General features: G+C 35.2%; 2 protein-coding genes across 4 annotated transcripts in view; one reads left to right on the top strand and one right to left on the bottom strand.

Moving 5' to 3' along the window:
- The window catches only part of LOC145670532 (NADH-ubiquinone oxidoreductase subunit 8-like), a 131,052-nt gene that overhangs the window by 71,283 nt on the left and 42,816 nt on the right, over positions 1-16,953 (top strand). Inside the window, exon 2 of one of the 3 annotated variants that reach the window (XM_081739313.1) lies at positions 9,825-12,434. The exons of the other annotated variants lie outside the window; for them this stretch is intronic. Within the exon in view, the coding sequence (XP_081595439.1) occupies positions 9,927-11,930 (2,004 nt within the window). The 5' untranslated portion in view covers positions 9,825-9,926 and the 3' untranslated portion in view covers positions 11,931-12,434. Of the gene's footprint in view, positions 1-9,824; positions 12,435-16,953 lie in introns of those variants that run through there. 3 annotated transcript variants of the gene reach the window in all.
- LOC145670768 (uncharacterized) lies at positions 2,589-7,128 on the bottom strand. The gene is made up of 2 exons (XM_081739531.1): positions 6,339-7,128; positions 2,589-3,458 (listed from the first exon to the last, which is right to left on the bottom strand). Exons 1-2 carry the CDS (start codon positions 7,108-7,110, stop codon positions 3,268-3,270), a joined length of 963 nt encoding a protein of 320 aa, XP_081595657.1. The 5' UTR covers positions 7,111-7,128; the 3' UTR covers positions 2,589-3,267.

Here is a 16,953-nt window from a genome sequence, read left to right as displayed (position 1 = left end):
GAAACAAAATTTTCCCCACAGAGGCAGGCATGTAACTCGAGAAGGGAGGCACGATGATCTAGGGAGCTTACGTCCCTCGAGTTACGCATACGGAGAACATTGAACGCGTTAAAGTAGTCCAGATCCCATTTCATTCTGGAGGTCTGCATTCCTTGTAGCTTCGGTGCTAAAACGGGACGTTGCACTTCAAATTAACTAACGAATGAGAGGTTCGTAATAATCATTAACGGTTACAAAGATATACAAAGTCACACATCAAGACAATGCTCATTTGTTTCTTCGATTGTATAGGTATTGTGCATGCGGAGTTCGTTCCCCCGGGTCAAACTGTTAACCAGGGGTTCTACTTGGAGGTTTTGAAAAGATTGAGGGAGAGCATCCGGAAGAAAAGGGCAGATCTTTGGCTCACAGGCGAATGGTTCTTCCATCATGACAACGCTCCGCTCCACACCGCCCTCTCCGTAAAGCAGTTTTTGACCAAAAACGGAATGACACCGATTGTGCACCCCCTACTCACCGGATTTAGACCCCTGTGATTTCTTTTTGTTCCCCATACTCAAACGTGACATGAAAGAAAAGCGTTTTGCCACTGTGGAGGAGGTAAAACAAAAATCGCTGGAGGTCATAAAGAAGATCCCGATAAATGATTTTCAAAACTGTTTTGAACAACGGAAGGATCGTTTCCAGAAATGCGTTGCGGTCCATGGACAATACTTTGGAGGTGATGAAAATTTGGTGTAAAAATACTAAGAAATAAAGAAGTTATGACGAATTCCCCGTTTTTTTAGTCTTCCCTCGTATAACAATGTATTAGATCAAGAGAATAAAGTATCCACTTACCATGTCAGGGTGACATTGTCGGGACATTTTTATACTCAGATTTTGAAATTTTTGTTAATTTTAATCACAACTTTGGATAATTATATATACATATTTAGGGGGCCCCTCCAGAATTACAAAGTTAAGAATACCTGCGGTAAATTTTAAAATATGGTAGATTTTTCGAACAATCAAGGAAGCACGGTGGCTCAGTGGAAGAAGGCCCACCTCTGGTGCAAGGGGTACTGGTCCGCTTCCTGGTTAAGTGAGTTTATGGTGAACAACATCGTGTCCGTGAGTTTTTCGGGTTACTCACGCATTCTCATTCCACCAAATTACACATAATCATTCACTTGCATTTATCGTTTGTATTTTTTACTCCACGGGACAGAAAAGAAAAAACTTATCAAGAAAATGAAGAAAATTATGTAATTTTATGTTTTTTTAAAATATTTTTTAGTCTAGCTGTGAGACCCTTACATCGTCTTCACCTACGCCTAGTACTATGTTTCTTGCTTGAGATAGTCATGTTGTTGCAATTTCTTTGTTTGATGTGCTTTGCATATTATACATATTTACTTCTATATATTTTTAGAACATGATAGTATATGTAACGTTCTATTTCGTTCAAATGTTTAATAATACAATTTGTTGTGGCGTAAATTTTGACACTAATATTCAGAGAACTGTCAATTTCACCAAACCTTTTGTTCAAATACAGATTCTATAAATAAACCATCAGCGATTTCAAATATTTTTCTTATAAATCAAAAATAAAAACGATGTTTAAAATATTAAATACGTGCGTCCCTGTTTAATAAAGTTTTTAACCTCCTCTGAGATTCTGTCGGAACTTACGTGGGGGTAACCTCTTTAAAAAATGACCAAGCATAACGAAAATATACGTACGTGCATCTCTGTTAACGAAAACCATGAATTCCCCCCATGAGATATTCTCAAAATCTATATGGGGTCATCAGTAAAGAATTCTCTTTCAAGCAAAATAATAATAATAGTAAATCTAAACCGATCAATGTGTTACGAAAATATACTTGAGCATGCATAAATATATAATAATGAAATGCATTAACGACACACTGTTATAGACTATTCAGGCCTATACCGGAATTACTTCGAGTGAATTACTTCAGATGTTTAGAAAAAAGAAAACAAAGAAAGAAAAAAAGCAGAAAATGTAGTGAGCAATATTGGCTTGTTCAAGCTTCAAAGTTGTTTAATATGAACTGATATTGTTTCTTTTGCAATTGTAAATATCTTCCTTTGAATTCACTTAGCTTAAGCATGGATTACATCACGTTTATACAATTATTGTTTGTACTAAAATTTTTAGTTCGTTGAAGATCACTACAAATGCAAGAGAAGTTTGCGTGTGAGATACCAGCGAACAAGCGCTTGTTCGCCTCTCGTTGGCCACGTCTGCGACCAAGATGACGTCATGCGCCAGAGCGACAAGAATGTAGCACTGTGCAGCAATCATGTCAAAGATAAGACAAGTACACTGCATTTTCCGAGTGGTTACGGAAAACAAGACTTGGAGAAAGGGTTATTAAACAGTTTTTAAATTAGAAGGAATCGTTTCAATTGAGACATAATTTATTATAACAAATAATTTAACGGAAAATATATAAATATAATAACAACTAACAAACCGATTCCTTGGTGAAATTGCCTCGCAATCACGGTTTAATGTCGGAAGGCGAAAATTAGCTATTCTTTCACAATTCATTTAATTTATAATAATTTGACTTAAATTTGAAGCTTTCATTTAGTCTCAAAATCTAACTTAGAAATCAATTACCAAAACAAATACTAATAAGTACATGCACAGATGATCTAATAGGAGCCGGGGCCATTCCTAAGTGGGTGACCAATACTCACCTTGTCGATTAACCGAAAATTACAAATAAAAAAAAAGGTTATAAATTTAGAAGTAGGGAATATTAATCACACACTCACAATGCTCCCGTTTCCTTATACAAACCACAATACACTATTCTCTTTTAACTTCTCATCTTCCCGACACAATTTCGAAACAATTTCACTCTCAATATTATAACATGTTGACTGTACGTATTACCTTGCAAAACTACAAGGTTCGATAGGTCAATTTATCAAAAGTAAGTTTATAGATGGCAGCACATTAACTATTCGTAGCAATGTTCAATGTTTCCAACTCTGATAACAATCACAATCTCGTTTAACTTTTTTTTTTCATTATGCTTCATATTAAGTTCCTCCCCTCTGGGAAGTTTTGCTTCTTTACAATGGTTAGCGAAATGAAAAAAAAAATATAATTCACTGTAGAAGTCAAATCACTGCATGCAGATATAAGGATAGTTCGACTCACCAAGAGTAGTCCAACAACTTCCAGATATTACACGATTACCAATGTCCGGACGTCCTATCTTAAGTCCCAGAAGTAGGTGTTCACAACAAGATGAGATCTTCCTCCTTATCCACCACAGATTGACTGGAAGCACCCATGAGATGACAAGAGTGGAAAACATATCTCGCCTTCGGGTTGACAAAATCGCCTTTTCTCGACCAAGCAGTAGATTCAAGGTAATCAGATGTCTCAGACGCAAACACAAACATAGTGGATCCACATAATTCTGTACCTGCAGAATTGTAAAAATACACAACAGTACATTTCTTACAGAAACATTACATAAACTATACACAAATATATATATAATTTTACATTATCTTGGAAATGAACAATTTCTTTTTTTTCTTAGTTTAGTCATTATTATTACTAATATGTGCAACACTGTTTACATTTCTGGGAGGCAAGTACTTCTTTATAAATTGAACATGACGTTTTAACTTTACATCAGGATTACTAATTTACTCAACCCACACAGTATTGGGTGTTACATAATTCAAAATTTTGAATGGACCGGAATATTTAGTATCAAACTTGGCATAATATTTCTTATCCAAGGATGATTTTAACATTTTCTTTACAAGCACTAGTTCTCCCACAGGCAAATTACTAGGTACATGCTTTTTATTATAAGCTTGTTGTGTCCTTTTCCAAGCTTTCTCGATGTTATCAACTATAATATCGTTAATCTCTTCTTTATTTTGTGATTTCTCTATTATACCCAAATCTAAAATCCAGTTAACATCTAATGGATTAAACATTTTACGCCCAAGATACAACTCACTTGGACTTTTCTGAGTTTCACAATTTTCCGTTATATTCAAAGTATATTGGATTTGATAAAGATAGTTAGCCCATTTCGTATGATTCTTATTAATATAAGATCTGAGTATCCCTTTAATCGTCTTATTCATACGCTCTGTTCTGTTCAAGGACATAGAATAAGGTGAAGTACAGATGTTCTTAATACCTAAGCTAAACAAATATTGTTTAAAGTACTCACTACAGAAGTATGTCGCATTATCATGCAGAATCGAAAATGGATACCCGTAAGTTAGAAAGATCTTAGTTAATTTAGAACAGATTAATTTAGAATTCAGAGATCTTAAAGGTTCTATTATTACAAATCGACTATAACTATCTGTCAAAACCATAATGTATTTAAATCCATTACTAGTAGGCAAAGCTCCCATACAATCTAAGTGTAGGACATTATTTGGGTATCGAGGCTCCTTAGAATAATAGGTACCATACGGCTTCCGATTAAGTTCTTGGCTCTCTTGACAAATTTTACATCGTCTCACGAAATCACTAATTTCAGCATACATTTTGTCCCATGTAAACCTAGATGCTACCTTAGATATAGTTTTCTGGATCCCACTATGACATCCCCCCACTAATTCTTCGTGCCAATACTTTATAACAGAATAGCGCAAAGAATGGGGAATTACAGCACGTAAACCACCATATTTCCTACCATTGGTTCTTTTTAATAGTACACCTTCTTTTAATATGTAAGGATCCTTATTTTCCTTTCTTTCTAAAGCTAAAATTATCTCTTTCAACTGAGGATCTTCTCTTTGATGTTCAGCTAGTGGTTTATTAAATATGGAATGACTCCAGAAATTTACAAAAGAAAGATGGACCTTCTGTTCATTAATAGTATTAATCTCTTCTATATCACTGTTGGGTGGAGTAAAGTCTACATAATTATACATACGACTGATGTAATCTGCGAGATGGTTTTTGAAAGAGCGCAGGTGAATTATATCGAAAGAGTACTTACTTATTTTTTCTATTAAAGAACCATACTTCTTTTGCCTTTTATGATTTCTTAATATCCATGATAAACTAGCATTGTCAGTATAAATAGTGAATTTCTTTTGCAAATAAATATCGAACTTATCTAAAGCATAGACTAAACTCTTCATTTCAAGATCGAAAATACTTTTAGACCAATCACTAGATGGAATCATCTTAGAAAAGAAATATACAGGACGTAGACGTCCTTCATCATCATATTGACTTAAGATCGCGCTATAGGCCCTACTACTACTATCTATGTGGATTACAAAAGGACTAGAGAAGTCAGGGACTTTCAATACAATATGATTTATAATGGCCTCTTTTATTTGATCTAGTATCTCATCTTCTTCTTTACCCCAACGAAATGGTATTTTATTGGATTTTAAGGCATGTAAAGGACCCATTAATTCACCATAATCTTTCACAAATTTTAAATAATATGACAAGAAACCAATCATCTTACTCAACGCTCTACGATTCTTAGGACGAGGTAGATTTTTAATTACCTGAACTCGGTCATCATCGATCATCATATATCCACCTGAAAATATATAACCTAAAAATGTTATTTTATTTTTACATAATTTAGTTTTTCTTTTAGAAATAGTGATACCCCATTTTCGTAATCTCTGTAAAACTAGCTCTAATATTTCTTTATGCTTTTCAATAGTATCAGTATGAATAATAATATCATCACAAAATATATCTAAATAATCTCCTAAGAGATCCCTAAAGATTTTATTCATTATACTAGAAAGAATAAATGGTGAGTTTATGAAACCCATCGGCATTTTCAAATATCTTAACAACCTAGTTGGAGTAGCGAAAGTAGTATATTGCCTAGAATTTTCATCTAACAGTAATTGGTGGAAGGCCCCCTTGGCGTCGAGGACACTGTAAATCTTATGTTTACCTATATTGGCAATAGTAGCTTCAGCATTAGGAGCTGGAAATCCAGTTACAAGCACTTTTGAATTAATATTAAAATAATTTACCACTAGCCACTTGGTTCCATCGCGATTATTCACGAGGAAACAGGGAAAAATATAGGCAGAACTGGAAACTTCCTCAATTACCTTTTTCTTAATTAATTCATCCAAGTATTCATCTAATTCACGCAACTTGTGACGTGGCATAGGATAAGGTTGAGCTATACTCGGACTTAAGTCATTCATTTTAATTTCATAAACAAAATCTTTAACTGTTCCTAATTCTTCATTTATAACGTCCTTATATTTGTCTAACACGTTCTCAACATATGGTATTAAATCGTCAGAAAAAATATTTTCATGAAGGTTTACTGTACCTGTATTTTCTTCCTCCGGATAAATATCATGGATGGTAGGATTGGAAATTGGTACTCCAGCTGGAATGTCTTGATACTGTTCACCTCCCCTAGCATCATGATTCCGAAGTATAGTGGAAGATCGCTGGCTGGTCCCTGGTTTCGGTTGCCGAACCCTGGACTCCTCCCTACAAAAATTCCGCTTGGCTCTTCTGCGTTGTGTATGGAAACACTGCTGGGCTGACTGGCCGATGTTCCGGAAATCAGCTGATCGAGGTTGAAAAGTGGTTGACGGCTGAATCGTTCGCTGACTAGGTCTGGGTTTCCCCGCTCCCCCTGCGTCAAGGTCGTGCGGCGACACAGAGTTCTCAGGACCAGACCTAAAACGAGAAATTCGTGGGCACAGATCACTGGATTCACAACTAGTTTGTTTCCATTCAGTTAATTTTACGGTTAAATTAAGTTCCGTAAAGTTCAACTCACGATTTCGAATGTTTATATTAACGTTATATTTTTGTAGGAAATCAAGTCCCACTAGCAGTTTTAAAGATGGATGTTGAACCACCGAAAACCAGTTTACAAACTTAACACCATTTATAAAGTATATTAGTTCCACTTGTTTAAAGATTTTAATAGGTTCAGAATTCATGACTGAGAGGGTAAAGTTCACTACTCTAGTTTTTGGACCGCACCTACGTTCAATCCTGGCCAACACTCGTTCTTCAACTAAGGACAGACTACTTCCAGAGTCAATAATACAGGGGTACAGTTCTCGACAAATCGAAACAGGCATTTGTAATAAGGAGGGAGGTTGTTCCTCACTAACATATGTTTTTTTCTCCACGAATATTTCTTTTATTATAAGGACACATTTTCCAAAAATGATTATTAAGACCACATAAATTACATTTACTGTAATTATTCCTCTGCCAATTTTTCTCGTTAACATAACCAAGGGGCTTTACATTCTGATTTTGTTTTTGCGTAATAAATTTATAATCCAACCGGTAACGCCGATTCAATTCGTAACTTTCTGCAAATGCAACTAATTCCTTCTCAGTATGGGGAACTTGAGTAATTATCATTAAATCCCTTATTTCAGGTGGTACAAGGTTAGCAATAGTTTTAGTTAATTCATCCTCTGACATTTTCATATCAAAAATGAATAATACGCTTAATTTTTCCTTAATAAAATCTACCAGAGATTCCTCTACTTGCATTATTCTATACAACGTGATTTTTAGGAATTCCATTTTAACTAGCGGAGTAACAAATCTTTCTAAAAATGCTGTCATAATTCTTTCCCAGTCAGTGGTGATATTTAATAACCTTTGCATTTCCTCGAATGCTGGGCCTGTACATTTACTCAGAGAGGCTACTAACAAAGCTTCTATACACGTATCGAGTTGGGCTTGTAACAAGTCAAATTTTAATAGAAATTTACATACTTCAAAGCCATTACTTCCATCTATTTCAGGTAACTTACTAACCTGCTTTTCTATAGCTTTATACATGTTATCACCCAGAAGCTTATCGAAATTACATTTTATAGCTGGTCTAACAGCTGGCTTTAACACGCGATGTGGAGGAAGAACAACACCTGCGAAATCAAGCGAGGAATCGTCATCGTTTACTCGCCCATGTCCGCAAGCATTCGCTCTTTCCCCTTCGCCAAGGTCAACTAGGAGAGAATTCCCTTGGCCATTCTCACCCGTTGAAAAACACTCAAGAAGATTTTGAGACATGTTTTCTTTTTTCCCAGGTTTAAATCCTAAAGCTATAATTTCTAATTACTAAGCCTAAATAAAACTAACGAGAAGGTATTATTACACTTTCAATTAATGACTGGTCTTTCATTCGTAATTTTCGTACTCAGGTTCAATTCCAAAATAATATACATCCCTTTCTTTCTAACCAAAGTCTTAATATTTCCAGTAGTTTTGCAAGGTAACTAAAATTACTATGCAGCAATCATGTCAAAGATAAGACAAGTACACTGCATTTTCCGAGTGGTTACGGAAAACAAGACTTGGAGAAAGGGTTATTAAACAGTTTTTAAATTAGAAGGAATCGTTTCAATTGAGACATAATTTATTATAACAAATAATTTAACGGAAAACATATAAATATAATAACAACTAACAAACCGATTCCTTGGTGAAATTGCCTCGCAATCACGGTTTAATGTCGGAAGGCGAAAATTAGCTATTCTTTCACAACTCATTTAATTTATAATAATTTGACTTAAATTTGAAGCTTTCATTTAGTCTCAAAATCTAACTTAGAAATCAATTACCAAAACAAATACTAATAAGTACATGCACAGATGATCTAATAGGAGCCGGGGCCATTCCTAAGTGGGTGACCAATACTCACCTTGTCGATTAACCGAAAATTACAAATAAAAAAAGGTTATAAATTTAGAAGTAGGGAATATTAATCACACACTCACAATGCTCCCGTTTCCTTATACAAACCACAATACACTATTCTCTTTTAACTTCTCATCTTCCCGACACAATTTCGAAACAATTTCACTCTCAATATTATAACATGTTGACTGTACGTATTACCTTGCAAAACTACAAGGTTCGATAGGTCAATTTATCAAAAGTAAGTTTATAGATGGCAGCACATTAACTATTCGTAGCAATGTTCAATGTTTCCAACTCTGATAACAATCACAATCTCGTTTAACTTTTTTTTTCATTATGCTTCAACTGCATTCCATCCACCTTGTAGTCCTTCCACCATGGGACCACCTATATTCACTTGACACAACACTTCAGCTCTAGACTTGAAATTCACCTAGAAGTTACATAAGCTACAGAGGAGGTAGAGCCCTCGAGGTCTTATCATTTTACCTTATCTGATAGTTTCAGATTCCTTACTTCGTATCTCAAGCACAGCCTTTATACTCATTATAAGAGCAATTAATGAAATTAAAACCTCTTTATCACTCAATTATCAGTTTCCTATTCTCTACAATTCATGTTTGTCTCTATCTCTCGCATTATTCTCTGAGAAATCAACTTAAGATTTAGATAGAGTGAGGACCTACGATCAAGGGTTTGCTTCTCAGTTTATGCCCCAATATTAAATATTTTTCACAGAATGACAGTATTATTTGCGAAACACTTTGGAAGAGAAAACTTTGTAAGGACTATTTATACCTTTGGTCTTTTTACAAAGTATCCCCTTAACCAACTTATAATCTTCTAACTGTTCTTTCTGTTTTAATCGGTGAATAATATCACTTACAGAATCTTTGACTTAATGTTCCTTTATGGATATGTCGGTAAATGGCATATTCCAAAGATCCACTAAACATAAAAGACCTTATGCAGAGACGTTTTCACGTATGATTAGCGTCGCGCTAAAGCCCTGACTACTGCAGGAAACATGTTATTCGAACTCATTAGTATGGCACTAATCACGCATCAGAACGACTCTGCATAAAGCCCAAATTGTATATCTCTTGTGTTATATTGGCATTAATTATTTCAGGACTCTACTTATTCACTACTACCTGAAACAGTGCTGCTGACAAAGAAACAGAGTAAACATAGGAGTTTTGTAGTGAAACCAGAGAATTAAACTGATTTTAATATGCAGATCCGAAAGACAAGATTTAGACAGGTGAAATTGAAAATGATACGTTTCTTCCATAGTCGAAGAACTACTTGTTATGTACTGGCACTGTGCTTCGCTTATGGAATTGTGCAACTACAACGGTCATTGTTTGGACATAATATGGAAGATTTAAGTAGAATTGTCATGTTCAAGGAAATTTCCGCTCCTGTGAATACATTGCAGCGTTCAAACTTTATATTTAATGAACAAGCATGTAAACACCCAAAGTTAGACATAAACAATACTGATATAATGAAATTTATTAAAGAAGTTCCGCCATTCGACTGTGGAAATAAACCTGACTGGGTGGAGATTGTAGGAGGAACTGCAAGAATATTAGATTCAGCTAAAATTATGCATGGTGATATAAAATGTTCTTTCACAGATATATTGCGAATATCAGACAACTTTACAAAGAATGGACCAAAAACTGTTACTCACACAGACTATACTTTACATAAGAGTGATTTTGTTCGAGTGTCATGTAAAAGTAATGGTGCCAAATGGAAGAGTATCATGGCAGGTATCCGACACGACCCAGAAGTGTTAGAGAGGATTGGATGGAAGAAAGTTCCTGATGATAGTCTACAGCTGAATGTTTTGATTTGGGGTTTCGACTCCCTTTCACGGAATATGTTTATTAGGAAGCTTCCACTTTCATATAATTACATGAAAGATCACTTAAACGCTGTAATACTTGAAGGATATAACATTGTTGGAGATGGAACACCGCAAGCTTTAATTCCAATTCTTACAGGTAAAACTGAGGTGGAGCTTCCCGAAACTAGGAAACGAATGGGAAAGAAAGCTAGTTACGTTGACGTATATCCATTTCTGTGGAAAGAATTCAGGAAAAATGGTTACGTTACAGCTTATGCTGAAGATTGTCCTTCTATAGGAACGTTTACTTATCGTCTGAAAGGTTTTGATGAACCACCGACGGATCATTATATGAGGACATACTACCTTGCAGCTAGTCCTGAATTTCCAGCACAAAAGTCATTTTGCATGGGATCTATACCTAGGCATAAGGTGATGATGAATTACGTTAGAAACTTCTTTAGCGTTTACCATGACAAACCAAAGTTTTCATTTAATTTTCATTCTGAACTCTCTCATCATAGTTACAATGACATTGGAGCAGCAGACAAAGATCTCTTGGATTTAATTAAGTGGCTTGAAAATTTTGGCCACTTGAATAACACTCTTCTAATTGTTATGAGCGATCATGGACACAGATTTACGGCGATTCGTGATACTCTCCAAGGAAAGCAAGAAGAACGCCTACCTGTGTTTATATTTGGTTTTCCTCCGTGGTTCGATAGAAGGTACCCTGATGCTTCTGCTAACTTCAGGATAAATGCACATCGATTATCAACTCCATTTGATATCAATCCTACTCTGAAAAATGTCTTACATTTCAAAGGAGCTGGTAAGGGTGATGTTAGGAACAGATCAATAAGTTTGTTTAAGGAGATTCCTCTTGAACGCACTTGTGCTGATGCCTACATAGAACCACATTGGTGTGCATGTTTAATGTGGGATGAAGTCAATCCTCACGATGAAAACGTTCAAATGGCTGCCAGAGCTTTAGTTGAGTTTATAAACAGATATACGGAAGATTATCGAGATTTGTGTTTTCCTCAAAAACTTAAAAAAGTTGTTTGGGGCGGGAAAATGCTACCTACATTAGGTTTATTACAGTTCAAGAAAAGTGTAGATAATGATGGTTTGATTCCTGATATGTCGGATCGTACTGAAGTCACAGAAGAAATATACCAAATAAAAATTGAAAGTATTCCAGGAAACGGAATATATGAAGCGTCATTGAGACGTAATACCAAGGATCGGATTTTCAAGGTTAAGGTAGAAGATATAAGCAGGATTGATAAATATGGCAAACAGGCATATTGTGTTGAAAATGCAACGCTTGAACACTTACGAAAATTCTGCTATTGTGTAACGCTGCTAGCTACTTAAGGATTTTCCTTTTTTATAGATGCATTTCGTTCATGTCTTAAAATTTTCTCATCAAGTAGAAAGTTCAAGAAATATTTTTAACAGAAAAAATCATGTGTTTATTATAATATTAAGAAATTGTGATCGTCAGAAACAAAGGTTCATGGTAAATGACATATCTGTAATAACTTGTAAAATATATCAATTAATATTTTCTTATTAAGAAAACATAATTAAAATCTCTGATGATGCTTAGTACGAAGTATACGTAAGAGCCAGGCATTTGAGTTAACTATATTAAAAAAATCTTGTAACAAAAAATTCCTTTGTTTGATAAACTGCGTTATAAGAGCAGTATTTTATAACACGTGTTTTGTAGTATTCTGTCTCTTATAAGTTACATATATGTTTATGATGTGTACCAAGTTGTCTTTGTAACTGGATGTTCTCTCAGAAGTTAACTGGTAGAAACCGTTGTTTGATCAAACTTCTCATTGTACTCTGTGTTTGAAAATTAAAATGAAAACATACAGTAGATGGGCGTTTGATTAATTATGTATCATTATACATTTTTCTAGTTGTTGTAAGTAGTATTTGTTCTGGTTCTGGCTATCATTCTTTAATATATATTTAAACAGTTCAGTGAAATTAATAATAATTTTCAAATATTCGTAATGACCCTGGCGAAATTCGCTTTGTCAACTGTTACGTATGTAAGTAGTAATTCGATAAGGCGTTAAGTTAGCTTTCCTTGTAAGTAATGTTCATGAAGCTTATAAATTTTGTTTTAAAATGTAATTCACAGAAGAAAATTCTGATAAATGCACGAATATAATGTCTATTATACCCTGGCCGGCGAACGATGATTTCTGACAGCTCAGCTCGCGAGGACGACTGAGGAGTGCGATGTTGCCATGTGCTTCTCGCGCAAGGGGAGAAGCGTCTGCGTTCTCGTTGAGGGTGAGAGGCGTGAGTGAAAGTTTGGCAATGTGCGGTGGTTGCCATGGAGACGCGACAGGTTCTGGGGTATAACATTTTTATGACATGAACGTTTATATTACGAGAGGATATTTGACTTATTTAGTTTGTGATAAGCTTCATTTTCACTTACTACCTCACACACATCAGTTTGTACAGACTGAAGGTTGTTAATCGAACGTCAAAGACACAATACATTACAAATCAATTTAAGAAAAACTAATTTCAAGGTTTTGATTTGATTTATTGACATATAACACAACAGGCACAGGCCTAATTACAGTGTTACATAGTATATCGCTATACAGATTATATAGGTTAATAAAGCTATTGGTCATAATTACATTTGTCTTACAAAATTAATAGAAAATGAAATGAAATCTTTAAGTTTTACGTCCCACGGTTATGCCGGTTAGGCTAAAGGAGACGGTGATGATGAGAGATGAGTGAAATGGTGGAATGAAGAAAGTGGGAGGAAACGGGAGAACCCCGAGAAAACCCACGAGCACGGTGTTTGTCCACCACAAAGTTCACTTGGCGGAGGCTGGGATCGAACCCGGGACCCCAAGCACCAGAGGTGAACGCTCTACCACTGAGCCACCGCGCCCCCCACAAAATTAATAGACTTCTTAAAACTACTTACATCCATTGCCAGTACATCCAGGTTGAAATTTTCTTTAACTAACGTGTTGTAGGTTGCACTAACTCTCCATATAGGAGATCTGCTTAAAACGTTTGTTTTCGCTGTTATACAAAAAAATGTATTTTTCGAAGCAGTGCGCAATTTAATAGATGGTACTTGGATACATATTTTTTCGTTAAGATCAGGACAGTCTATTTTGCCATGAAAGAGTTTGTGTAAAAACAATAAATCAATATTTCTTCTCCTGAGTTCTAATGTTTCAAAATTAAAATTTTCAACAAGGTTAATGTAGCTTTCAAATTTTGGATAGAATTTTGTTTTCTTAAGGGTAAGAAGCCTTAGAAACTTATTTTGAGTACGCTCAATCAAGAATGAGTATTTCTGTATATTGGGGTTCCATATATTACTACAATATTCTAATTTTGACCTGACGTATGCATAATACAGCACAATTAAAGTTTGATCATTTTGAAAATCTTTACTGACTCGATAAATATATCCAAGATTTTTGTAGGCTTCTTTGCAAATAGTTTCAATATGTTGAATAAAGGTTAATTTTGAGTCAAAAATAACTCCCAAATCCCTTATAAAATCAAGCTTTTTCAGTTTTTCCCCTAATATTGAATAATTATATTGAATATATTTTTCTTTTCTAGTGAATGTTAAATAACTGCATTTACGAACATTTAACCTAAATTTATTGTTTTTACACCAAATTTCAAGATTTTGTAAGTCACTCTGAAGTTCTAAACAGTCCTGAATTGTTTCAATTCTGTTGAATATTTTAAGGTCATCAGCAAAGAGTAGATTTTTAGAAAACTGAAAGCACTCAGGAAGATCATTTACCGCCAAAATGAAAAGTAGAGGTCCCAGATTCGAGCCTTGAGGGACTCCAGATGTTGCATTAAAGATTTGAGATTTATGATTACGATACAATACAGTTTGTTTACGATTTTGAAGGTAGGAAGCAAAATATTGCAGAGTTGATTTCGAGAAGTTAAAGGATGCCAGTTTGTTTAAGAGAATGTCATGGTCAATGACGTCAAATGCTTTAGAAAAATCAGTATATATGACATCTACTTGTCCTTGCTTGTCAAGTTCCTTCGAAATGTAGTCTGCTATTAGTGCTAGATTTGATACAGTAGATCTGCCCTTCAGAAATCCATGCTGACTGACAGATAATGCAGGTTTAACATGATCCATTATTCGCTTATGCAGTATATATTCATACTCCTTGGCAAACGCAGATAAGATAGAAATTGGTCGGAACTGTTCGATGTTGCTAGCTGAGTTTGTTTTGGGTATTGGACACACAACTGACTCCTTCCATTTCTCAGGAAAGGTACATGTTTTTATAGATAAATTAAATATAATATTCAGAGGTTGTAAGAATATATCTGAACAGCCTTTCACAATGTACGTTGGGATCATATCTGGGCCACTTGCTCTTTTCGATTTCAACTTCCTTACTGCTTCTTTTATTTCTTTTTCAGATATGAGAGGTAGTGAAAATATATCAAGAAGAGCACTGGAACGATCATTTAGAGACATGCTCGATACGTCATAGTCCGCTCTTGAGGAGCCATAGACTGAACTAAAATGTTGCCCGAATGCTTTAGCTATGTCCCCATCATCAGTAAGGTCGTGACCATTGTACTGTATGCGATCAGAAGACAAGTGACGCGATTTATTTTTAATGAAGGACCATAATAATTTCGGATCATTCTTCAATTTATCTTCTGTGCTGCTTAAAAACTCTTTATAAGCAGCAGTTATTTCTGCTTTAATTTCTCTACGCAGTTGACGAAATTGCTCTTCATGGTACTTAGTGTTACCTACACTGAGACGACTTTTTTTTACGATGATAAGTTTTACGTTTAATTTTGTTAATAATATTCGGGATAAACCATGTAGGGTAGATTTTATTAGTTGCTCTTTTACGGGGAATGCAATCATCAAATATTTGATACAATACTTCATAAAATAGATCGACAGCGTGATTGACATCCTTAGTATTCTGCAGCATCCGCCAATCCACAGCTAATAGGTTCCGGTAAAGTTTTTCAAAATCTGCTTTCCTAAAATTATAACCTACTGTGTTAGGCACTGTTTTAAGTTTGGTTGAATACAATGCTGTAAACTGAATAAGAAGGGGAGGATGATGTTTATCTTCTATTACCAGTGGATCGCATTCTCTTTGAACTGTTACTTTTGAGAGATTTGTGAGAACAAGATCTAAGGTTCGGCCATTGCTATTAGGAATATTATTAATTGAAATCAAATTAAAGAGGGACATAAAATTGTCAAGACTTTTACATTTAGCTGATGACGTCATTAAATCGAAATTTGAACTAGTTATTTGTCGTAGATTCAGATCCCCTATACAAAGAATTGTGCAACCCACAGGACAATTTGATTCTACAAATTCAAAAAACTGTTCATATATATGAAGTGGTGAATCAGGCTCTATGTAAACAGTACAAATATACACGGTAATTGAGTCCAAAACCAGTTTGACAATTACACTTTCAAAGTTAGTTTCCCAGCTATTTACTTTTTGAATATTATATTTTTTAAGCGCAGCAAACAATACTCCCCCACCCTTAGTCTTTTTTTGTAGTTCAATATTCCTCTCTTGTCTCCAGACCACATACCTATCATCAAAGAATTCTGAGTCAGAATAATTTGTCGTTAAAGAAGTTTCTACCAAGCTAATAAAGTCATAAGAGTTAGATAAAACAGCATTATGAAAACAACTGGCTTTAGTACGTAGGCCATTGACATTTTGAAAGCACAAAGAAAATGTTTGGTTTTGATGTTTTGATTTTGATGGGTCACTGGTTCTACCAAAAGAATAGTTACTTACTGGAAATGTTGGCTTCTGTTGTCTCTGATGGCAATTTTCCCGGCCATTTATTTTGGCGCTTGAGCTGCACCCCTAGTGCGAGGGTCCTGTTGTTTCCCTGCCCCGCCTAACACTGCCTTCCTTTTGTCCCCGAGGGGTCATCCACCTTCCGTGTTTTCCGCCTTTGGATTTCTCTTGAAAGCTGTTTTCAGTATTGCTAACCACACGCACTTTTTCTCTATCCACACTCTCGCCTTTATCTTCATTACTGGTACACACCACAGAATTATTAGAAACACTAGCACTAGCACCAAATTCACTTCTCTTGTTATTTTCATCACTGCTACGACTTTCACGGAAAATTTTAAACACTGTGTTACTTGTGTCAGCACGATAGATGTCCCCTTCAATCTTCAGTTTATTAAACACTAACACTGCGTATCTTCCTTCCTTCCTTGCCTCTTGTAGTTTTTCAGACAATAATCGTCTTTCAGCAAGCACTTTTTCTGAAAACTGCTCATGAATATACACACGGGATCCCTGCAACTTGGGTTTCGCTTCCAAAATTTCTGCTTTCT

The sequence above is a fragment of the Thermobia domestica genome, chromosome 14 (assembly GCF_964235325.1).
Source record: "Thermobia domestica chromosome 14, izTheDome1.hap1.1, whole genome shotgun sequence".
Taxonomy (NCBI): domain Eukaryota; kingdom Metazoa; phylum Arthropoda; class Insecta; order Zygentoma; family Lepismatidae; genus Thermobia; species Thermobia domestica.
Note: the sequence above shows the minus strand (reverse complement) of the source record. Positions and strands in the feature narration are given on the sequence as shown.